Source organism: Bos indicus, chromosome 2 (genome assembly GCF_029378745.1).
Source record: "Bos indicus isolate NIAB-ARS_2022 breed Sahiwal x Tharparkar chromosome 2, NIAB-ARS_B.indTharparkar_mat_pri_1.0, whole genome shotgun sequence".
NCBI classification, from domain to species: Eukaryota; Metazoa; Chordata; class Mammalia; order Artiodactyla; family Bovidae; genus Bos; species Bos indicus.
The window spans coordinates 18,706,824-18,732,880 of NC_091761.1; the positions used below are offsets into that span (position 1 = coordinate 18,706,824).

A 26,057-nucleotide genomic window follows, 5' to 3' on the forward strand; every position below is an offset into this window, starting at 1 on the left:
TAAAGGAAAATGAAGCCATTTTATTACCTAGTAAAATGCATTGACTTTACTGACATTTCTGTTAACAGAAACTAAGATTTAAACATGACTTTCATGCTCTCTCAGATCAGTCAGATCAGTTGCTCAGTCATGTCCGACTCTTTGCAACCCCATGAATCGCAGCACGCTAGGCCTTCCTTTCCATCACCAACTCCCGGAGTTCACTCAGACTCACGTCCATCGGAGTCAGTGATGCCATCCAGCCATCTCATCCTCTGTCGTCCCCTTCTCCTCTTGCCCCCAATCCCTCCCAGCATCAGAGTCTTTTCCAATGAGTCAACTCTTCGCATGAGGTGGCCAAAGTACTGGAGTTTCAGCTTTAGCATCATTCCTTCCAAAGAAACCTCAAGGCTGATCTCCTTCAGAATGGACTGGTTGGATCTCCTTGCAGTCCAAGGGACTCTCAAGAGTCTTCTCCAACACCACAGTTCAAAAGCATCAATTCTTCAGCGCTCAGCCTTCTTCACAGTCCAACTCTCACATCCATACATGACCACAGGAAAAACCATGACAAGACGACTAGATGAACCTTGTTGGCAAAGTAATGTCTCTGCTTTTCAATATGCTATCTAGGTTAGTCATAACTTTGCTTCCAAGGAGTAAGCGTCTTTTAATTTCATGGCTGCAGTAACCATTTACAGTGATTTTGGAGCCCAGAAAAATAAATTCTGATACTGTTTCCACTGTTTCCCCATCTATTTCCCATGAAGTGATGGGACCAGATGCCATGATCTTCATTTTCTGAATGCAGAGCTTGAAGCCAACTTTTTCACTCTCCACTTTCACTTTCATCAAGAGGCTTTTGAGTTCCTCTTCACTTTCTGCCATAAGGGTGGTGTCATCTGCATATCTGAGGTTATTGATATTTCTCCCAGCAATCTTGATTCCAGCTTGTGTTTCTTCCAGTCCAGCGTTTCTCATGATGTACTCTGCATATAAGTTAAATAAACAGGGTGACAATATACAGCCTTGATGTACTCCTTTTCCTATCTGGAACCAGTCTGTTGTTCCATGTCCAGTTCTAACTGTTGCTTCCTGACCTGCATACAGATTTCTCAGATCAGGTGGTCTGGTATTCCCATCTCTTTCAGAATTTTCTACAGTTTATTGTGATCCACACAGTCAAAGGCTTTGGCATAGTCAATAAAGCAGAAATAGATGTTTTTCTGGAACTCTCTTGCTTTTTCCAGGATCCAGCAGATGTTGGCAATTTGATCTCTGGTTCCTCTTCCTTTTCTAAAACCAGCTTGAACATCAGGAAGTTCACAGTTCACATATTGCTGAAGCCTGGCTTGGAGAATTTTGAGCATTACTTTACTAGCGTGTGAGATGAGTGCAATTGTGTGGTAGTTTGAGCATTCTTTGGCATTGCCTTTCTTTGGGATTGGAATGAAAACTGACCTTTTCCAGTCCTGTGGCCACTGCTGAGTTTTCCAAATTTGCTGGCATATTGAGTGTAGCACTTTCACAGCATCATCTTTCAGGATTTGGAATAGCTCAACTGGAATTCCATCACCTCCACTAGCTTCGTAGCGATGCTTTCTAAGGCCCACTTGACTTCACATTCCAGGATGTCTGACTCTAGGTCAGTGATCACACCATTGTGATTATCTGGGTCATGAAGATCTTTGTTGTACAGTTCTTCTGTGTATTCTTGCCATCTCTTCTTAATATCTTCTGCTTCCATTAGGTCCATACCATTTCTGTCCTTTATTGAGCCCATCTTTGCATGAAATGTTCCTTTGGTATCTCTGATTTTCTTGAAGAGATCTCTAGTCTTTCCCATTCTGTTGTTTTCCTCTATTTCTTTGCATTGATCGCTGAAGAAGGCTTTCTTATCTCTTCTTGCTATTCTTTGGAACTCTGCATTCAGATGTTTATATCTTTCCTTTTCTCCTTTGCTTTTCACTTCTCTTCTTTTCACAGCTATTTGTAAGGCCTCCCCAGACAGCCATTTTGCTTTTTTGCATTTCTTTTCCATGGGGATGGTCTTGATCCCTGTCTCCTGTACAATGTCATGAACCTCATTCCATAGTTCATCAGGCACTCTGTCTATCAGATCTAGGCCCTTAAATCTATTTCTCACTTCCACTGTAGAATCATAAGGGATTTGATTTAGGTCATACCTGAATGGTCTAATGGTTTTCCCTACTTTCTTCAATTTAAGTCTGAATTTGGCAATAAGGAGTTCATGGTCTGAGCCACAGTCAGCTCCTGGTCTTGTTTTTGCTGACTGTATAGAGCTTCTCCATCTTTGGCTGCAAAGAATATAATCAATCTGATTTCGGTGTTGACCATCTAGTGATGTCCATGTGTAGAGTCTTCTCTTGTGTTGTTGGAAGAGGGTGTTTGTTATGACCAGTGCACTTTCTTGGCAAAACTCTATTAGTCTTTGCCCTGCTTCATTCTGTATTCCAAGGCCAAATTTGCCTGTTACTCCAGGTGTTTCTTGACTTCCTACTTTTGCATTCCAGTCCCCTATAATGAAAAGGACATCTTTTTTGGGTGTTAGTTCTAAAAGGTCATGCTCTCTACTAGTGAACAAAAACATGAACAGATTAGAAAGTTATCTGAAGGCAAACTTTTATTTTCCACTCTATTTCAATAATCACCATGTTTCTAGAATCTCTACCCTATTTTGATAATCACTTTTTGTTTTTGTTGTTGTTCAAACCCCTTCTTAATCCTCACCCGAATTCCAGTCTAAACACGTTTTACTGCCTTGTAACCTCCTAAAAATCTTTTAAAAAGTGACTCATTTGGTTAATGAGAACTAGACACTACAAATTAATTTTGTGCTGTATATCTGCTTCTACTTACATGAGTAGATGGAAACTCTTTGGGGAAAGGTCTTTGACATTTTTCTTTAAACTAATTAGAACACTACATGCATGAATAGCTAACAGAGGAGAAAAAAAGCTATGTCAGTCTTTAGCTGGTTCCTTTAAAATTGTCCTAGAATATAAAAATCAATCTGCTACCTGAGATTACATGAGTAGATCTAAAATCTCACAGAATGAGGAAGATTAAATAACCCCAATTCTTAAACAGAAGCAGCAATATAGTTTTTAAAATGAAAGAACTGAGGCTAATTCATATTTTAAACTAAAACAAAGTTTTACACAACTGATTTCTGAGGTCTGCTGCTGCTGCTGCTAAGTCGATTCAGTCGTGTCCGACTCTGTGCGACCCCATACACGGCAGCCCGCCAGGGTCCCCCATCCCTGGGATTCTCCAGGCACGAACACTGGAGTGGGTTGCCATTTCCTTCTCCAATGCATGAAAGTGAAAACTGAAAGTGAAGTTGCTCAGTCGTGTCCGACTCTTTGCGACCCCATGGACTGCAGCCTACCACGCTCCTCTGTCCATGGGATTTTCCAGGCAAGAGTACTGGAGTGGGGTGCCACTGCCTTTTGACAAAACTCATGTCCTGGTAATCAAAAACACAAAGGACAGAGGGATGGGGGCGGGGAGGGGGTGTTTTCCCCTGAGGCCACGCTGGAGGAGCTGTAGTTGCCCTGCCTCAGCCCACCTCTCCCTACTCAATAAAATGATCTTAAACTATAAAAAATACAAACACCCTCCCTCCCTGCAAAAAAATCCACATAAAACACTAATGGTGGAACCATCAGCTATCACTTTTGTTGTTGCTGTTTAGTTGCTAAGTCGTGTTTGACTCTTTTGCAACCCCATGGACAGCAGCCTGACAGACTCCTCTGTCCATGGGATTTCCCAGTATACTGGAGTGGCTTGCCATTTCCTTCTCCAGGGGATCTTTCCAACCCAGGAATGGGACCTGTGTCTCCTGCATCGGCGGGTGGATTCTTTACTACTGTGCCACCTGGCATATTGTTAAAAATAATGGGACTAATGGAAAAACTGAAAAATGACCAATAAATGGCCAATTTAAAAAACAGAAAAGAGATAATTGGACAAACACAAAGCAACAAGCTTAGTGCTCTGTTTAGACAAGACTTTGAAGCATCAAGTTGCAACACAATAATACTTTGTCTTAGTAAAGAAAAAAAAAATGGAAATGAAGGTTATTTGTAAAACAGATAGCATATCACATTTAACTTGAACAGTTTAAAAAATATTTAGAGATGTCCCAAACTACCTAATTTGGCAGAATTTAAATCTCACTGTTCTAAACATAAATTATTGCTTTCTTAACCTAAACATTGACTTGTATTGCCCATGGTCCACTGAAAATAGATGTTAACAAATGAAATATGCCTCTAAGAATTAAACCTCACTGTTTCTGCAAAAAATGTTTTCATCTGCTAATGCTTGTGGTAAATAATTTATCACAATTTTTCAAATAGAAGTAGCTCCAAATACTATTTTTCCCAAGATATTTCCCCAAGGACTTATTACACAAAAATTTCAATTGATGTATAAATGGAGAAGAGGATTGCCCTCTATGTGGATGACTCAGTAGGGTACCAAAAACATCCATCTTACTAATGCTGACAGACTATTTACCTTCCTTCTGCCACTCTTTGGGAAGTGCTCTGAACCATAGTAAACCTCAAAAAAACCATTGGGTTCTTTCTACTGCAAACGCTTTGAGGAGCATGACACGTTAAGTCCAAACATCTCAGTGAGAATGAGTTAGTCTTTTGAGAAAGGAAGAGCCATCCAATAGGAGTACATTGGACACAGATCACTGGGAGGCCAGGATTGAAAGGGAAAGACAACAGCAGAGAAAACGGAGGCACAGGCAAAACAAACTTGTCCTACACGTCAATTTTGCCTTCCTCGAATGTTCTTTCTGAGCCATTCTTAGTCCCTGCCTCTCCTCGTTATATGCTAGCTGATCAAGAAACAGAAAGTGGATAAGGCAAGAGGGCAAGTCATAAAATTTTAATGCTAAAAAATATCACCTTGTTTAACAGTCAAAAAGTTGACAAGTAATGATCCACTAGTTTTTGTCATGTAGAAAGCCTAGCAAGAAATCTTTGTAATGAAGAATGTGACAGGGACTTCCCTGGTGCTTAACACTGAGCTTCCAAGGCAGAGGTTACAGGTTCAATCTCTGGTCAGAGAACTATGATCCAGCATGCTGCATGGCCAAAAAAAAGAGAGAGAGATATGTGAGAATTTGCTGTAACTTAGTGTGCATTTAACTTTGTATTTCATAAGAAATCCTTTCATTTTGAATCAATGTCAATCATACAGGATGCTCGAAAAAAGAGTACTAAGAATTTTTGCTATTTGAATAATTTGGGAGTAAGTTCCTGACCTACTTACTGCCCCATTACCCTTCAATACTATTGTGTGTATTTCCTATGTACAAGGACATTCTCCTGTCTCACCATAATACAACCCATCAAGATGAGGAAACTAGCATTGATACATCACTACCATCTAATCCTTAGACCCTGCTCAAGTGTCGCCAAATGTTTCAGTGCCATTTATAGCACAAGGGTCTCAGTTCAGTTCAGTTCAGTCGCTCAGTCGTGTCCGACTCTTTGCGACCCCATGAATCATGGCATGCCAGGCCTCCCTGTCCATCACCGATGCCTGGAGTTCACTCAGACTCACGTCCAGCGAGTCAGTGATACCATCCAGCCATCTCACCCTCTGTCGTCCCCTTCTCCTCCTGCCCCCAATCCCTCCCAGCATCAGAGTCTTTTCCAATGAGTCAACTCTTCGCATGAGGTGGCCAAAGTACTGGAGTTTCAGCTTTAGCATCATTCCTTCCAAAGAGTCTGCCTGCAATGTGGGAGACCCCGTTTTGATCCTTGGGTTGGGAAGACCCTCTGGGAAGGAAATGGTAACCCACACCAGTAATCTTGCTTGGAGAATTCCATGGACAGAGGAACCTGGCAGGCTACAGCCCATGGGGTTGCAAAGAGTCAGACACAACTGAATAACTTAAATTTTTTCATTTAGAATACATACTGAAATATTTTTAAATGAAATGTGGAAGATATTTTTTGCTGAGGGAAGTGGATGAGAGTATATAGTCCAGCAGTCAGCAAATATTTTTCTTTTTCTGGTAAGCTGCTAGATAGTAAATATTTTAGGATCTGCCTTTGCAGGCCATACAATCTCTACTGTAACTACTCATTTCTGCTATTGTGACATGAAAGCAAGCATAGACATTTAAACAAAAGAGCATAAATGTTCTGTGTTCCAATAAAACTTTATTTATAAAAATAGCCAGTAGGCTGGATTTAATATGTGGGTCATAGTTTCCCAACCCCTGCTATAAATGAAGCAAGATTTACCATGACAAATAATTATGAAGCTCAGTCATGGGTATATAGAAGTCATTACACTATTCTGTGTATATTATATACTTGAGTTTTCCTATAATAAATTTTATATAATAAAAAGTCAAAAAAAAAACAGATGAAAGTTTGGATAAGAGAATGGGATAACCAGGTTTGTAATAAAATATACTACTATTTAAAATACACATTTTAAAGTATTCATAGTTTATTTTAGTGATCAGATTTACTGGCAAGAATAGAGGACTATTTTCTATTTTTGCTTTATATAATTTTCCTGATCATTTTTTTTAATGTACTGAACTTGAACATCTTGTCTATCTTTCAAGAAACTGGTTATTTTTTGTAGTGCACTAAATTTAGGCATACTTAATGCCACGAGATTTTAAAACACATTTTATGTTTAAAGACCATCACAGAAAATAAAAGAGAAGCTTCACACAGGATTCTAGGACTCTGAGTGGCAAAGCTGTCGGAAGTTCAAGGTTCAGGGTATCTCCTTGCTCCAAATCTAAAGCTATGATATGTAATATGGGAAAGAAAACAATATACACAGCTTAGAAAAGAAAAAGACACTTCGTTTAATAAGATAAACATTTCTGTGAGCCAAGAATAGAAAAGAAATGCAAATAACAAAGTAAGGAGGTGGAGTCATGGGCTTGCAGGCCCATAGGTGGTGAAGAAGGTAGAAGCAATTGAGAGTTTGTATCCTTTTGAGGAATAGAGAATAAAAGTGCCCTAGATGAGATGGAGATAAGAGACAAGTTCACTGCCTAACAACTAGGAGCTGGGCTAGGTGACCCTCACTTACCCTGACCTCCTCACGAGGAATCTTTAAAAAGCTGCTGCTTACTCGGGCTTGGCATTACAGTCTTAGATAAGCTGTATATTCTTGAAGCAGAAGGACAGAAGGGCAGCCTGGCAACCAGTACCTCACATATTACCCCACAGGATGTGTTAAATTCCTTGCCCCAATTCTTCTTCCCTCCTTGTATCCATATCCTACACCATTCTAACTCTGAAGTTCTTTACACAAAAGGGAGTGTACTTTTTCACACTTTGACTTTGGGCTCAGCAGTGGGACTTGCTTTGGCCAGTGGGACACTAGTAGATGTGATGGAAAGCAGGGGTTTTGAAATGTGGTTGTCTAATGGAGAAGGCAATGGCACCCCACTCTAGTACTCTTGCCTGGAAAATACCATGGACGGAGGGGCCTGGTGGGCTGCAGTCCATGGGGTCACTAGGAGTCGGACACGACTGAGTGACTTCACTTTCACGCATTGGAGAAGGAAATGGCAACCCACTCCAGTATTCTTGCCTGGAGAATCCCAGGGACGGGGGAGCCTGGTGGGCTGCTATCTATGGGGTCGCACAGAGTCGGACACGACTGAAGCGACTTAGCAGCTTAGCAGCAATGGGGTTTATAGGGCTTCCCTGGAGGCTTAGTGGTAAAGAATCCACCTGCCAACGTAGGAGACACAGGGTAGATTCTTGGGTCAGGAAGATACCCTGGAGAAGGGAATGGCACCCCACTCCAATATTCTGGAAAATTCCATGGACAGAGGAGCCTGGCAGGCTACGCCTATGGGGTTGCAAAGAGTCAGACATGACGTAGCGACTAAGCACAAAAGGGGCTTGCGCTTTTACATTTCTGTCACCTCAGTGAAAAGCTTTCCCCCAGGGTAGCTGCTACCCTCAACCTGGGACCCAGCCCAGATGAGTATTTGTGGAGAAGAACTGTTCTACTTGCACACAGACCTGTGATGTGGAGCCGAGCTTCTCTAGCTGACCTGTAGACTTACGAATGAAAAGCTTATTGTTACATGCCACTGGGATTCTGTGGTTGTTTGTTTTGCAGCACAGCTAGCTGATACGGAAAACCTAGTACTGGGATGCTACTGTATTAAGAACGTAAAATATATGCTATTAGTGTAGGGAACAGGTGGCAAATGGAATGAAAATTATTACAGAAGCTGGAAAAATGGCAACCTGTATTTGGTAACACTGCTGCCTGTGGTAACATGGAAGACAGGGTGGTTTCTAGGCTTATGTTGAAAGTTATTAGCATGTTACTTTTAGATCCATTTAAAAAGGTGCTGTCACCTTATTAAAGAAAGAGGTTAATTCAGGAAAAATAAAAACCTTGAAACTTGCAAAAATTTAGAGGGGTTTAATGGCACCCCACTCCAGTACTTTTGCCTAGAAAATCCCATGGACGGAGGAGCCTGGTAGGCTGCAGTCCATGGAGTCGCTAGAGTCGGACAGGACTGAGCGACTTCACTTTCACTTTTCACTTTCATGCATTGGAGAAGGAAATGGCAACCCACTCTAGGGTTCTTGCCTGGAGAATCCCAGGGACGGGGGAGCCTGGTTGGCTGCCATCTATGGGGTCGCACAGAGTCGGACACGACTTAGCAACTTCACTTTCACTTTCAAAGAGCCCTGAGCTTGCTTATCTGGAAAGCAAAGTTCTTTATTTCCAGCCAGGAAGAACCTCAGATTCAGCTTGGGGGAAAAATATAATTAAGGGCATTGCTGTAATTTCCTTTAGTAAGACATCTGAAAGAAGGTGATGCCTGGAAGATCCCCTCAGCGAGATAATGGGGCTTCTAGAAAACTTAAGGGCAGGATCTCTCAGAAGGCTAATGGGTGGAAGTTCCTTTTAATAGTTTAGTATGTCATGTCCCCAAAGGAATTATGGGTATAGCTTTGTAGAGTTTACAGAAAACAAATACATTAAAAAATCCATGTTTTTGAGAGAATTGTACTGGCAAAAAAAAAAAAAAAATCACCAGATAGGACTAAAAGAGAATGAGACTGAGATATAAAAAGACCTCTGAGCCAACAACATTTCATAGGCAGGAAGTAGCTGAGAAACCTTCTTAGCATCAAAAGGGGCATATTCTCCAATGTACTCTCTGGACGTGATCAATAACAATAACAGAAATCTAAACTTCCTGAGAGCATGAAATCAAGAGCAGCAGAGAACAACAGACTGGAGACCCACTGCCAGGGAGCAAAATTACGGTCTAACCAAGAAAAATGCCTTACTCCCAGAGTAGAGGGACAGGTTATATTTTCCCTAGGGTATTTCAGAAGAAGTGAATGCTAATGCCTTCTGATCTTCCCCTTTTTGATTAAGAGTATTAAATGCACCTAATATATCCTTGTTCCATCATTCCACGTGGGGTGAGGGTGAAGGGTGAAGGAAAGATCACACACACACACAACACACATTTTAGTTCATAGGTTTCCAGATCAAGGAGAACCACATTCAAATCTGATATATATCATAAAATATTGGATTTTGATCCTGAGTCCATGATTGGATGAGGCTTTTGAGGGTCTTGGGTTAAGGGTGAGTTTGTTTTGCTGTGAGGCAGATATAAATTGCCTTCTTTTTCTTAAGGATTTTTTTTTTTTTTTGATGTGGACCATTTTTTAGAAGTCTTTATTGAATTTGTTACAATATTGCTTCTGTTATACACACACACACACACACACACACACACACACACACACACACACACACACACACACACACATATATGCCTTGAGGCATGTGGGATCTTAGCTCCCTAACCAGGGATCAAACCTACCCCTTGCACTGGTAGGTGAAGTCTTAACCACAGGATAGCCAGGGGAGTCCCTACCTTGTAACTTTGAAATTCCTCTTACAAAAGGCTAGTATACTTATACTTATCTGCTCCTTGTTTGGGGCTCAACTATGGATTTGCTTTGGCCAGTGAGGTATCTGCAGATGTTATATAAGCAGGGGCTTGAAATGCTTGTACAATGGGTCTTGCCCTACTGTGCTCTTGCCCTTATCAGGAGATGACCTCCCCCTAGAGAGCTGCTTCTCCCTTAGCCTGACCGCAACAATGAACACACCTGGAACTGCCCCAGCTGACTGCAGACCTGCAGTTTAAATCAGCACTACCTCACAACGTGTGAGCGAAAGAAATGCTTATTGCTGTGAACTACTGAGCTTTTGAGGTTGTGCTGGCAATAACTAATGAACATGGGGGAGAAATTTCATATTGTTAGTGGAAGATCTGGTTTGAGATTGGAGAACCCTGGAGCCTCCTGGCCAACTGCAAAATCCTTAGATAGGGAGATGTAGGTAACAAAACCACTCTTCCCCAGTTAAAACGAACATGAAAATCAAAGCTCCAAAGCACATAAATCTACCATTAAAAAACACTGCCACAAAATCAATAATCAGAAAAATAATCTGAAATAATACCATAACTTAAAGAAAACAATGTTTCATATTCTCAGAGGTGAAGCAATACATACATTTTTCAAAAGAGTAAGACATTAGGAAACAAAATCAGACATGTTTCAATAATGGGTAAAAAGAGTAGAAAAATTAGAAAAACATAATCATTGAAATAAAAAACTTAATAGGCAATCCAGACTGTACACAGTCTTTTAGAAGGCATTATGAAAAAATTACCCCAAAATGCAACAGAAAAGAGATATTTAAAAATAAGAATGAGAACAGTTCAGTTCAGTCACTCAGTCGTGTCTGACTCTTTGCAACCCCATGAATTGCAGCACGCCAGGCCTCCCTGTCCATCACCAACTCCCAGAGTTCACGCAGACTCACGTCCATCGAGTCAGTGAGAACAACTAGTGACGGTTTTGAGGGAGTATGGTTGTCAAGAACTCTGAAGAGTCTGAAATTTTACCCTACTTGCAAAACCACCAGTTAACCTGCCACAGTCTCATGGATGCTGGCAGAAAATTCGAAGGCCCTGGGTCAGAGGCAAAGGACTTTATCATCCGCAGCGCAGCTGGCAGTCTGCACTGCCTCCTCTCACCTCCGAAGTGTTACAGGAGGGGACAGTGAGGGGCCCAGATGCATGCTGTGCACATACTTAGGTTTGTGGCAGAACTGAGGAACCTCAAGGTTAGGGAACCTCAACCTTTTATAAAGGGCGATAAGTCTGCCTGTCCTTTGACCTGGAAGCAGACATTATTATACCGGACAGTAAACCAATCGCCTTTTGCTCCAGAAGGAGACTGTTTTCTAAGCCTGTTCACTGTATACACCTTCCTGAAGAGAGAGACAGTACCTCTGCTTGCACAAAGTGCAGACGTGGGAGCTCACTCATCACCATGTCTTCTCACAAGACTTTCAGGATCAAGTGATTCCAGGCCACGAAACAAAAGCAGAATTGTCCCATTCCTCAATGGATTCAAATGAAAACTGGTAATAAAATCTGGTACAACTCCAAGAGAAGACAGAAGAACCAAGCTGGGTCTATAAAAAGCCTCCGATATAAAGTGGCACACATGCTGTGTGTTAAGATCACTTGTGTATTAACCAACCAAGTCACAGTGAGAACACCACTACTGTCTGAACAGCCTATGGGGGAGAGGGAATGCTTGGCTCCTGATGTTTCCCGTTTCTTCATTAGCAGTCTATGAGGCTCAATAATGAACATGTGAAACTTAAAAAAAAGGAAATGGAGACTTGTAAGGGACCTATGGGAACAGTATCTTACAGTGAGTTACACGAATGTATGCATCTGTCAAAATTCTTTGAACCCTACATTTATGACTTGTGCACTGCACTGTAATTTAATCTCCAGAACAAGGCAAAGTGATCTTGTAAAACAAACAAAAGAAAGAGAATAAAGTGTGGACAAATTAAGGGGGGCAGAAGAGGTGAATTTTTTGGTTCTGGTGAATCCTTGCAAAGTAGATTTGGAAGGAACCAACCTGCTTTACCCAAGAGGCATCTGACTCCATGTTACAACATTTTTTCAAAATACATAATAATTAGACTAAGCTACCTAAGTGGAGGAAGTCTTCTCCACTTCATTGTGTCCCTTGAACCCCAAACCACTGAGTCATTCGCTTTTTCCTGCCACCTGTATGTAATGTTTTGCTTTCTTGCTTTCTTCATCTCAGTTAGGCTTCTCTATTTTTTTTCCATCCACTTTCTCAAGGGGTCATACAATGGAATAAAATTCTCTATTCATGCTCCATTTATACAATAAAGGTTTTACACTTCATTCTTAAAGAACAGTGGTTGAATTAAACAGTATATAAACTTAAATTAGAACATGGAATCATGCTTCCTGTGAATCCAAGCTCCAATATTTTTTCTTGTGTCCTAGCAGAAGTCAGTTCATCTCCCTGTGCTTTACCGTATTAATTTTATCGAACTGTCATGAGAGCTAAGTGGGAAAATATTTACCAGTGCTTAGAACAGTAGTGACATAGAGTTCAATATATGCTATTATTTTTAAATACCACTGAGATTTGTATGTAGACTGTTTAGTCTCTAATAGGATGCAAAAAAACAACAAAAACATAAACTTGAAATTAAAATTAGCAGAACCTTTGAAAATGAATCTCATAGGTAGGGCCCCAGGTTTTAAAAAGGCATATAAGTATTAGAATATTTATAGAGAACATGGACTTTACAGAATCCCTAGTAGGAAACACACATAGGATCCCTTTATGTTATATCCAGTTGGACAAAAATTTTGTGCCCATTATGTGTAAACAGGATAGCTGGGCTTGAGGTTACAAAAACAGAGTTTGTTTACAAAAACTTATAATCTTATAGGGGACACAGTATCCTTTTTAGATTAAAAAAAAAAAAGCGGGGACAATAGTGAAAAGCAAACACACACACGTTGGGTTCTTTTCAAACTCATTCTAGCTTAAAAAATATATAAATCACACTGTGTATATAATTTTGTATCCTGCTTGCTTTCACTAAATATTACACATTATTCCAATGCTATTCCATAATTTTAGAAGGATTTCCTGTTGCTGCATAAATATACATTTGTGAAGTAGTGTCTGAATTCTTTGTTATAGCCATTGATATTTAGTGTAGAGATTAAGAGCATGGGTTTCGATGAAGACTGGCTACATAAGACAACCAGCTTCCCCACTTGTGATTTTGGAAAAGACGATTTCCCACTCATTTCTTTGAACGTACTTCAGCTTTTCTGTAAAACAGGAGTAATAGTACCTACTTCACAGGTTTTGAGACGTGTGTAAACCAATTAGCCTGGCAAATAGTTAAGAGTTCAGTAAATTTAGCTATTTTTCTAAGAAATAGTTTTAGACACTTTGATTGCTTCACCAATTTCCATTCTGTGTGTCTTATTATACAGGAGTCATACAGTTAGTGGAGAAGGCAATGGCATCCAACTCCAGTACTCTTGCCTGGAAAATCCCACGGACAGAGGAGCCTGGTAGGCTGCAGTCCATGGGGTCGCTAAGAGTTGGACACAACTGAGCGACTTCACTTTCACTTTTCACTTTCATGCATTGGAGAAGGAAATGGCAACCCGTTCCAGTGTTCTTGCCTGGAGAATCCCAGGGATGGTGGAGCCTGGCGGGCTTCCATCTATGGGGTCACACAGAGTTGGACATGACTCAAGGGACGTAGCAGCAGCAGCAGCAGCAGCATACAGTTAGAGATGAAGATTAGGCATTGATTTACTTAAATAAATCAGGCTAATCCTACCCCTCCAGCCAGTGACTGTTTCAAGTAAACCATGCATATCCTAAAAAGTCTATGGCATTTGTATGATCACAAAAACGGACAAGCAACCAATAGGTCAACAGATCTCATTATGGCCCTGTTAAGCTATATATTAAAGTAATGGTTTTGATTTTTAAAGCAAGCTGCTTTTTAATCGAAGGATAACCTACATAGAAATGGTAAATTGTTCTTTGGACATATTATTTGTACTTTCTAGAATTCTTAGGTTTGTATCTGTATTTCTGGGTGAACTCAGGAGCTATAACTTTGATACTAAATTATCTAAGTTTTGGTGTCAGATAAGGTCAATCCTGGAGAAGGCAATGGCACCCCACTCCAGTACTCTTGCCTGGAAAATCCCATGGGCGGAGGAGCCTGGTGGGCTGTAGACCATGGGGTCGCAAAGAGTCGGACTGAGCGACTTCACTTTGACTTTTCACTTTCATGCACTGGAGAAGGAAATGGTAACCCACTCCAGTGTTCTTGCCTGGAGAATCCCAGGGACGGGGCAGCCTGGTGGGCTGTTGTCTATAGGGTGGCACAGAGTCAGACAGACTGAAGTGACTTAGTAGCAGCAGCAGCAGCAGCTAGGTCAATCCTATCTTTATTACTTTTGCTTCTAGTGCTGCAGGTTTAATTCATTCACTCTGAGTGACCATCAATTTGCCTTTCAGCATTACATATTATCCTCTATTTTTGCTATTTTCACTGTATTTTACTGTACTTTTCTTGACAAAATAGCTGTTTAGAAGAGTTTTTCAAAAATTATTATCCAGGTGCTTGTGCTTTTATTATTTTCTGGGCTTATTATCCTGTGATCAAAGAACATGCCCTGCACAACTTCCGCCCTTTAACGTGCACTTCAGGGAAATCTTGAAGCTCCAAGGACCGCTTTCAGCTTTTACACTCCACTCAGATGTGATATTATGTCCACCACATGGACAACAAACAACGATCCATTTCATTCCTCTGGGAAATTCAAGGAAGCGCAAAGGATCTAGGCTTAGTGTAGAAAAGGGTGATTTCCTTGCAATTTGTCTTTAGGACAAACAGGCTGAAAAGAACAAGTTTAAGGATTTTTTCCCCCATGTTGTTTTTTATCTTGTGGTTAAAAATTCTAAATCAGCTGGTATTCAGAAGTTATCTTTCTGGGTCTCCTCTGCTGGCTTTGTTATTTGTCAATACTACTATCTGATCAATTTGTAAACTATCTTATTTGAGAAAATGTAATTCTCATCACCATACATATCTTTTTTTTAAGAGTAATTTCTCCCTTCTATTTGATTAGTGTTACCATTCACAGACTGTTGTTATTAAGTCTTCAGCACAATCTCTAAGCCATTTTTGTACTTCTGTATTTTAATCCTATGTTATCCTGCATATAAACATTAAGGTTTGCCATCTTCACTACTGAGTGTAACTATATTAGTGCGCATGCTGTTATTCAGCCTTATACCTCCTCCTGTAAATTGTACTCTGGGATACTTTTTGTGTCACATGTACATGACAAGATTTGATTTAAAAGTAAGTCTCTTGGAAGAGACAGTTGCATTGATTTCAATACTCACCAACTCGTCTTTCCTTGTTCTTTTATTCTGAATTTTGATTCATTCTGGCAGTGTATTGATTATATTCAAGTACTTTTTTCCTATGTAGTACTTTCTTCCAAATGAGCAAATTATTTCACTTTCTTTTTAAAATTTAAATGATCTAAAAGTTTTGATCTTAAGTGCTCCTTTTTAATTTTGTCTCAGTTTCATTCATGTCTTTTTCGAGGACTATGACAAGAGACATTATTATTAATTTTATTGTTACCCACCTTGACAGATTTCACTGTTAAATTTACACTTAATTTTCCAAGTAAAAAACACATTTTTTTTTACAAAAGAATTTCTCACTTCATTCTCCACCCCCCACAAAAAAAGGGAAATTTCCATACTTTCTTGGCCTTCACTCAAAGATTATTTAATAAATTGTGCTTTCAATATTAGATTTACAATAATTATCTGTATTACTCTAACAGTTGCATTGATTTTAATACTCACCGACTCATCTTTCCTCATTCTTTTATTCTGAATTTTGATTCATTCTGGCCAACGTGTTGATTATATTCAAGTACTTTTTTCCTATATAGTACTTTTTCCCAAATCAGCAGTACAATGAACATCACGGAATCCTTTTCTGTTACCTTCACATCTGGAGTAAAGAAATCCTGAACTACACAACCCTATAGACACTGTTCCATTCCAGCTGGCATCTAATGTGCAGATGAAGATCTTCAGACCTGAGCCCTTTTAAAAATCAAGGTTTCTTCTATTAAACTATTTTTCTGTTTAATTCATCTTGCCTTCTTTGGGAACATCTATTAGTCAAAGGATAAATCTTCATTATCAGCCTTTTGTAGCTCCACCTTTTCTCTCAATATATTCATGTGTTGGTGCTTTTGATTTATTGTAATTTATTTAAGTTGCAGAATTCCTTAGAGGAGAGCTTATTAAGCACAGTTTAGAACACTGATGAAGATGGCTTTAATCTGGTTGATAACAAGTTGGGGGGAACCCTTCTTTCTTCCCTTTGCTGGTTCATGAGAACCCATAAGATTCTGCAATCAGTGTCATAGTTACTGTTCTTCATTATGGGTTAGATTTTCTCTAATCTGTGACTATTTGCTATTTCTGACACAACTTTTAATTTAGCTTCTCCCTATCTTTTCCTTCTTTCTCACTCTTCTCGTGTTCTTGTCATCATAATGCCCTGCTGTACCAGAGCAGGAGCTGACGCAGGTATTTTCTAATACTTCCTGCTTTAAAAGTATTGGATGGATACGGAAAACCCTTCCTTCTAAATGCCTCAGGCTACTGCTGTTCTCTTACACTGCAGGAGTGTCTGTTTCATTAGCCTCATGTTGATACTATTTAATACATTAAGAAACCAAAACTTTAAATGATGTGTAGGACAAATACAAAAACGCATAAAACATAAAAAGCACAACTCAAAAAGCTTATCACAGTTATCACCACACTGATCGAGACAGACAAGATTACCGGTATACCATAAGCCCCCTTTTATCCCTCTGTGACCACTCTCCAATTAATTCTGCTTAAGTTTTGTTTCTGAACCCTTTCACAAGTGGGAATGAATCATATAGCATTTTCTTTTGTTGGTTCCTTGGTCAGTATGTTTATAAGATTCATCCAAATTAATACATGTAGCAAACAAGTTAGCTCATTTCCTCACTATAGAGTACTTCACAGTATCCATTCTGCTGATGGACATCAGGGGTTGCTTCTACTTTGAGCTACCAATAAAGTTCATGTCTTCGGTACATATATTTTCTTATCTTTTCTGGATACACACGTTAGCAGTGGAACTGGTGAGTTGAGGGTAGATGTATGTTTTAACATTAACAGGTATTTGTCAAATATTTCTCAAATGGTTGAACCAATTTACACTCCCATCAGCAAGTTATGAGAGATCCTATTGCTCCACACTCATACCAGCATCTGGTATTGCTGATACCTTAATTTTTGCTGCTCTTACCAGTGGAGGGGTATCTTACTGTGGTTTTAATGTTTCCTTGATGACTAGCATTACTGAGCATTTAACTGATTTTAAAAAGATTCAACTTACATTAAATGTCAAGGTAAAAAATGTTTTAATGAGAGAATGTTTTAATGTTTCTTCACAAAGACTAAAGAATTTACCCAATCCTCCCTTCCTCTGCCAAAAGAAGACAACTGCAATCCTTTCTTGGCCTTCTTTTGTCAAGTGCCAGTAGCGTAAATCTCTTGCCCATATCTCAATGAGGACACATTTAGCCAGGCTGATTTCAGAATTGGCAGACCACAGGGACTGCTTTAAGCTCTTTCAGAGTTCACTAAAATGCTGATGTAATATCCAGCACATTGTCTGAAATATCAGGCCCATTCCATTTCTCCAGGAAACGCAAGGATGTCTGTAGATCTAAGCTTAGGGTGGAAAAGGCTAAGGGATTTTCATGCAATAAGACCAAAGTTCTTAGGATAGAGGATGAGTGTTTAAAAAAATCCTGCTCTAAGTGTTCTAAATCTGCTGATGGGCGGAAGATCTTTCTGGGCTGCTTGCACTGCCTTTGTCATTCAGCACTGCTCTTCTGGTCAAAGGTGGGATCTCTTCCACAACTCTCTCCACCCCACGGTGAATGTCAGCTGTGGTTCTCTTGGTTAAGGAAAAGCTCCAAGACGGTGAGGCTTCAGGGCCACTAGTTAAGAAATGCAGAATGAAAGCCTTTTCTGATAGGACTCTCAATAGCTATCTTAAATTATTAGTACAGCCTTCTTATACACAAGTTAATAAGGAGTGTTAGAAGGTGGGAAGCTAAGGTATCATCTTGTTTTACGTGACAAGTTGTTTCAATGTGGGATTTGAGTTGGCTATTAAATAAAATCCACATCGTTACTGCTTTATAGTAAACATTTCTCCTAGTATCTACTATACTTACCAATGTATCTACTTATCTATTCAAGTTTCTATGAATGATACCAATTTTTTTTCTTAAATGTTTTCAAGGGTATTTTTGCAGAAAGTTGGGAGAAGGGGGTTGCAAGTATTTGTTTACACAGCCTTTATTATTTTATGTTCTAGATGAGGACTCATCTAGAACAGGCCTCAAACAGGCCTCAAAAGGCCGTTGATATCACACATGAAATACACTCTTGGGAAAACTAAAGACAAAGATATTAACAAGACTCAGAAAACATGATACATTGCTATATTACAAGTAACTGAAAGCTATTAAACAGAAACTGGGTATTATTTCAGGCACACTGCTAATCTTGCAGGATGTTGTAAGATCTAATTCCATCCTATTTATTATTACTTACTTTGAGTCACTGCAGTAACGTAAGACTGGGCTGGGTGAAAGATGGGACCACATTACAGTGTCTACAGTTTCCAGATTTGGGGTATAAGTGGTAGAAAGTGAACCCTGCTGGAGTTCTGATGAAAGGATTAAGCCCATATGGTACTAATGGGAGATGAACCCTCACAGGAGTTTGCAATGTAAAGAAAAGATGGGTCCTCTCTTCAAGTATACTTTTTCTTTGCCATTGTTGGTCCAATTTTGATACGGACAAAGCTGGTCAGTCAGTCAGTCCCAGTGCTCTCCTCCACTACTGCGGTTTCTTCCTAAAGCCAGTCCTACAAGTAACAAATTGTGATCCCTTCTCGGCTGCTGCTGCCACGCTTCAATCATGTCCGACTCTGTGCGACCCCATAGACGGCAGCCCACCAGGCTCCCCTGTCCCTGGGATTCTCCAGGTAAGGTGATCCCTTCTCTACCTTCCCCCAAAGTCAATGGACAGTTACGGTTCTTAAATTACTAATGCACTAATGTGGAAGAGGAAGAAAGTTTTTTTGTGCTTAACTGGGGCCCCAAACTAAAATAACGAGTTTGTCCATGATGAAAGGAAAGGATGTATTTTAATATATCAGATCTTCCTGTAAAGTAGTAGATAACTCTATTTAGATGACTTTAAATCTCTTATTTTAGCATTAAAAAAAAACCCCACAAGAATAAAAGAAACAAAATCCCTAAGAACTCTGTGCTAATAAATGCTGTGACCTATAAATTACTAATACTGGAAAACGGTAATATCTGAACAAGAAAATTACTAGTAACACCATTTACCTACAAGATCAGAAATGGAAAGAGAGGCAGGCAAGTTCAGAGTGTAGATTAACAGGAATATCTGTGAGTAAGCACTGTGGTTACCCTACTGTACCCAGCAGTTTCCCAATTACTTGTGAAAAACAGTACTTGCCTTTTCACACATTCCTGACTTTTGCATCTCAAACACCAATGACTTTCCTTAAACAGTCTGCTAAGGCCTTCCTCGCACCACTTCTGCAACAGTATGGTCGGAAAGGCAGTTCTAGGATGCCACAGGAGCTGCAGTCTCGGTCAGCTTGCAGGTTAGCTAGCTCACGTGGACCTGGACGTTTAGACAGTGGCTACAATTCACATACGACGGCCACTGGACTTTCTTTTCCTGTGAGAATCCACTTGAGTGGTTCTCACGGGACCTGTTAACTTTCTCACAGTGAAGTGGCACCTGCATATTCTCCTGAGGACAATTCTAACTAAATACAGCATGGTCATTGTAATGAATGAACTGCAATTTAATATTTTAACTAAATGTTTCTGTTTGACCCCCTAGCAATACCATACCTTCAGTTCACAGGATCCACTGTTCTTGAGTTACTGTTTCTAGAAAAGGAAATAATGCAATCCATTTATTAGAATTCAGATTTTAAAATGGAACTTCTTACCTAGTAAGGATGACCATTATGTTTTCTCTCTTTACTGAAATCGTATGTAAAAATAAGAGCCATGACTTTTACTAGAGCTTACCACTCACATATGGAGGAAATAAAACTTGCATGTGGCTGTAGTGTTGGGTGAAAAGGCTGTATAAATATTTCACTTGTTTCTGCCTTCACTGATATTTTGTTTTATGCGTTCATAAGAAGTTATTGACAGGTAAACTGCACTTAACATATCAAAAGATTTTTGGGGTGCACCAAAAAAAATTCATAAAATAAGATTCACTTTAGGATTGTAGTAATACTCACATATGTAGACATGATTTCTGTACCCTTGTGATTATTCTACTTCAATTTTTTACATACTGATGACATCACCTTCAAGCTCTTTGCCATTTAAAAAGAATGACAGATTTAGGAACTTCTTCAGAGCCAAAATCTGATTCACTTATTAACATAATTCAGTTCAAAATAAATGTAAACAGAACATAAAATTAGGTAGAAGCTTTGAATGACATAAAGCAAATAATTACCATCCTTCAGAAACATCGAAAAACATATGCCAACAGGAAAAGGCTGGCCTGACATTTTGCTATTTGTGAGATGGCTTGTGCTTTTCAATTTCTTATGGTAATTCATATTTATTGATAATAAATTGAGGGAAAGCAGATGCTTAATTCTAAAAAATGCTCGAGGTAAACAACTTGGCAACTTCTCAGTGTCTTACTTTTACAATAGTCCAACCTAAGGTCCAAATATGGAATCTCTTTAGGTCAGTGTACCACAAAGTCAATGCCAATGACACAGAGTCACTCAGAGGCCTTGTCAAAAAACCCAACCCAAACCTAACAGAATCAGTGTACCTGCATTCTAAACAAACACTTGAGGTGACTCTTGTAGACACCAAAGTTTAAGGACCACCGCTCTAGACAATACAAATTCTAGCACGTCAGGCTCAATACCTTAGATACCACTGGAATGCCGCACTTTCTGAGTGGCGGTTTCATCACCACCTAGTGGTTAAGGTCTCTCATTTCTATTTTCTGTTCATTAATATTGAGTAGGTTGAGAACACATTTCTGAGAAGGGTAAAATTTTTGAGTAATAATTCCCTTAGTATTTTGTATTAATTTTTAATCTAGGGTTGGATAAAAAATTTTAAAAAAAAAGGTATAAATAAAACCACACCATAACATATGAATAAAAAATAGTTTATATTCCAGAAGAATCTTTCCTAAAAATTACTCCTTCTAATACTAGTGCCCTGTTTGCAGTATGCCTCTAAAAACACTTAATTCACAGTGCAAACTATGGTCTTTTTTAGAGTTACAGGGCTGGGGTACACCAGCAAATTAAAGGCTCTGGAAGCTTCATGGTCAAAAACCCCTGTGAACTAATAATAATTGAATTTCCTAAATATACTGGACCATGAAAATTTCTTTCCAAAAGAAATACTTATTGACTTCTTTCAATACAATAGTGTTTCAAGGAATATAGCTTGGAACATGATGCTCTAGAAGCAGCAAATCTGAGAGCTGCTTTCAGTATTTGATCGACCATAAAAGATCTGACAATGAATTTACAAAAAAAGTCTGATCAGGATTTATTTTAAATGTTATTTATTATGCAAACCATATATTTGAAAGAGAAGTTTATTGATCTATATTGCTTAGCATTTTCTTTGAAATAAAAAAAAAAAACTCATAAAAACCACATTTTGTTGGCAATTTTAGTAACCGACGTATGCATGGTATCAAAATGTCTATACATTTTATTCTTATACCAAAAGTGCAATTGAGAAGTAAACATTTAGGTGAAGACATAAGCACTAGACTATTAAATGTTATTTTTTAGGTTCTAGAATTTCCTCGTTTTAAGAAAAATGTGACATTTTGGTTTTTAAACTTTTAGGGATCAACTGCAAGAGACAGGAGAGTGGCAACAAGGCTAAATGACTGAGAGGATTAAGATTAAATGCACATGGAAGCCAAAGTAAGGATTATTCGCTAAGGCATGCAATTGGGAGAGAAAACGCAAGACTCAAGTCACACTGTAAAACCAATGAAGTGTTTGGCAGGCAGAGAACTATTATACCTTTTTTATTTTTTTAAGAATTTATATGAAGAACTCAAAGAAATAAACATAGACAAGGCACCTTATTGCAATCACGACTGTTTGCTGGAACTGGCTGCTGCTCCTGCTGCTGCTAAGAAGCTTCAGTCATGTCCGACTCTGTGCGACCCCATAGACGGCAGCCCACCGGGCTCCCCCATCCCTGGGATTCTCCAGGCAAGAACACTGGAGTGGGTTGCCATTTCCTTCTCCAATGCAGGAAAGTGAAAAGTGAAAGTGAAGTCGTGTCCGACTCTTTGCGACCCCATGGACTGCAGCCTACCAGGCTCCTCCGTCCATGGGATTTTCCAGGCAAGAGTACTGGAGTGGGGTGCCATTGCCTTCTCTGGCTGGAACTGGCTACCTCACCTTAAATGAAGAACAGAAAACTTGGAGGGCTGGAGGGTATATGATAGCTCCCATGTGAACAAGTAAAATAGCAAGAAATCAGGTTTTATGTCAATTATGAGGATTAACCAAACATGCAATGGACTCAGGCAGTAGGGAGGTTCCTATTTTTACATTATTTAGATTAACCATCTGGCAGGAATATCTGGGGGAGAATTCAAGCATTAATCGAGTGGTAGAGCTAGGTAAACTTCAAGAACCAATTTAATTCTAATCTGTGAAGATGGAACTTCATGTGCAGTAAATGAGTTTGGAATGAATAATCTATTGGCAATTAATCCCTAACTCTCTTCAGAAGTTTTTCATTTCTAAAGACATCACTGGCTTTCTTTTTAAAATATGGCCTTTGGCTAACAGAAAGATACTTGGTTCAATTCTTGTTCAGTATGTCTTGCCTAGGAAGATAAGACAGGATATTTTCTTATCTAAATTTGTTAAAATTACTGATTCAAAAAAAGGATTTTAAGTTTTTAACAGAGAGATGTCCAAGTATGAAATATATTATTACGCTTAGTGAATTTAATCTTTTCACTGTTTTTAATTTAACTCAGGATGTGAGAAGCATGAGGAACCAATTAAGTGGTATTTAACAACTGTATACCACTTAATGTCTTTTTTAAGGTGCCAAACTCTCAACTTTATACCTTTTTTGATACGTATCATTCATCTCAAGAGAAGATAAAATTTTTTTCTTGGATTTTCAAAATAGAAGCAGAATAAGTTCCTAATTTTTAATCTTTTTTTTGAAATGACTGTTCTTCTTATCATAGTCTGTTCTGAAAACTGCTTACACGTCATATTTTTGGAGCAGCCATTGCATTTTATATTTATAAAGGAAAAATGTCCACTTACCAAGGCTACTGGTATTTATTTAAATTATTATCAACAATAACTTAAAATTTTTCCTTATCACCTAAACTGCTGCAAATCTTAAAATCTTAAAAGATCTGTACAACATTACCAACAAAGTATTCTGGTATAACCACAAAAAAAGTATAAAAATATTTCTAATGATATGTCTTTTTAGCCCTTGCTTCAGAATAAGTGTAAGGAGCCAATCTACATGTGTAGATTGAGTAGCAGTTACCATATTTCATTGAATCTCAGATGCAACTGACTGAAAAAAGCACCTTTATGTTCCACTAAGAAAGAAAGGAAAAAAAAAAAGCTGTCGATTATTTACTGATTGATATCATAATATTTCCAATTTCAGAAGTGTAAAAATGTGAAAAAACGTGCATCTCAAAATCAATGAAATGTCATTTAATAAATTTCTAAACATTGTCTATTAAGTTTTTCTCATTCTTATCTTTCACATAAATAAGGCATGATTTAGTTAACCAAAGAAAACTTTATTTCTGCCACACGTAACAACATATTACTCTAAGAAACAACTACTATATTAGTTTTAGCATTAATGTGTGGTTGAAAAACACATGTCAACAATCCTACTCCCCAGACAAAACAATGCTGTGTACAAACTATCAGGTATGTGAAAAAAAAGCCGTCAACTGTCCACAGGGAGTGCGTCCAGTCACATTTTCAGTCAGTCAGCTGAGGAGTACGTCATTATTTAGTCTTTGTTCTGTAGAAAGAACACAACACAAGCATGAAAGTCATCACCTGAAAGGAAAGAGCTGTTGTATATAGTATTCTTAAAATGTTAGTTGTTCCCTTATTTCAATATACCCAATATTACCTGCTTAATCACAGATGCCCCCAAATAAGCAAAACCAAACTTACTGACAAGAATGATGCAAGTGGGTACTGAATTTTGGGAGGGAAAATGCATACAAAAATCATGCATCATTTGAGGATGACAGCTTTGGGTTTTATCCCCACACACCAGGCTGACTGAATGGGTGCTTGTATTTGTCTTCTTAACCATGAGTCCAACTAGAGCATGTATGCTAAAATATTTTGTTCTTTTAGGTAGCTAAACTCAATTAACCATAATTGTTCAATCATAATTGAGAAACAAGGGTAAAGTTCAGAGGGATTTCCCTCAAAATAGTCTGTCAAGATACAAAACAGAGGAAGTGAAAAAAGCAACAGTTGTACAAACTGTTTTATGTGATTAAAAAAAGGAAGAAATGGACCTATAAACACACACACACACATAGATCAGGATGCTCTAAAATACTAAAATTCGAGTTTTCCTCAAATAGAAAGAGAAACATATTTTGCACATCAGATCTATCTCAAAATAGAACTCAACAACTTTCAAAGTGATATTCTTAGACCAGTTTCTTCTCCGATTTCCTAGGCACAATTCAGCTAATCTTAGGCTTATTTCTCAGAGACTAATTTCATTATGAAATCCACAGTAAATGAGGATTCAAAGCAAAAATAAATTAAAAAGCCGTGCTGCAACTAGAAGACATTTAAAACCAGTACAGTTTATTATGTCCTACCATTTTCAATTCATTTGACCCTACTGAATATGTATAACCGCTCAACAAAGGGAAAAAGGATAGATTTGTATTTCATGACTAGTCATGCTGAAGAATACCACTTCCTCTAATTAGGGAACTGGATAATAAACATGTTATTTTAAAGTTTCATTCCCACACACCTGCTGGCCAGAAGGTGGTTTTGTACCATTAAGCTTAATTTCTGACCGTTTTTGATGAGATGACATAAGAAGTTTCAATGAAGTCACCAATGCATGAGTTTTAGCTCACACTTGCAAAGTATTTAAAAATTTTATTTTATAAGAAATTTTGCCGACTCATTTTCTCTTAATAATCCCGTGGAGAAACTCAGCCTCAGAAAGGTGAAGATAACTGCCAAATCATCATTAAGTGTCAGAGATGGAATCCCAATTCCAGATCTTCTGATTTTAAGTCTAATATTCTCTATACTATATAAATAATTATTTTATAAAAAGGCTCACTCACAGGAGTCATTTATATATTTTCCCCATATTAAGAAGTTAGTATTGTCCTCTTTTAAGGACAAAGATTCTTTGAATAAGAGTAAGAATTACTACCTATATTTTGGAAGACTCACAGACATGAATAAGCAGGTTTGCATGCTATTTTAGAAGACAGCTTGTCTAAAGAGAATTCAGTTCTTAACATTTTATTTGTAAAGACAAAAAACTGCTTTAAGAAAGACTTGTTAATTCTTTTTCACTGGCAAATTTAATATTTCTACACTGTATGAAGTAATGGGAGTGGATTTTGTAACATTTGAAAATATTTCTAAATTGAGATATTCATAATGCCCCAATGGGCACTTTCTATCCACAAGTGCCTTCTGCAAGGAGGAAGTAATCATGTGACTTGCTTCATCCAAGGAAAAGTCATCTATAGTAAAGACCCAGACAATTCATTCTGATACTCGCCATTTCTCATAATTGGTGAGAAAAGAAAACTGCTTTCGAGCTAGTAACTTCAAACTGAATCGGATGTGCTTACCAGCTGCTCCAATTG

At 38.6% G+C, this 26,057-nt stretch overlaps 1 protein-coding gene across 1 annotated transcript; it reads right to left on the reverse strand.

Annotated features, from left to right (window-relative positions):
* Nucleotides 1-24,205, reverse strand: LOC139186990 (uncharacterized). The gene is made up of 4 exons (XM_070802993.1): nt 20,410-24,205; nt 20,006-20,044; nt 4,926-5,104; nt 1-2,517 (listed from the first exon to the last, which is right to left on the reverse strand). Exons 3-4 carry the CDS (start codon nt 4,975-4,977, stop codon nt 1,520-1,522), a joined length of 1,050 nt encoding a protein of 349 aa, XP_070659094.1. The 5' UTR covers nt 4,978-5,104; nt 20,006-20,044; nt 20,410-24,205; the 3' UTR covers nt 1-1,519.
* Between the last annotated feature and the right edge of the window lie 1,852 nt (nt 24,206-26,057).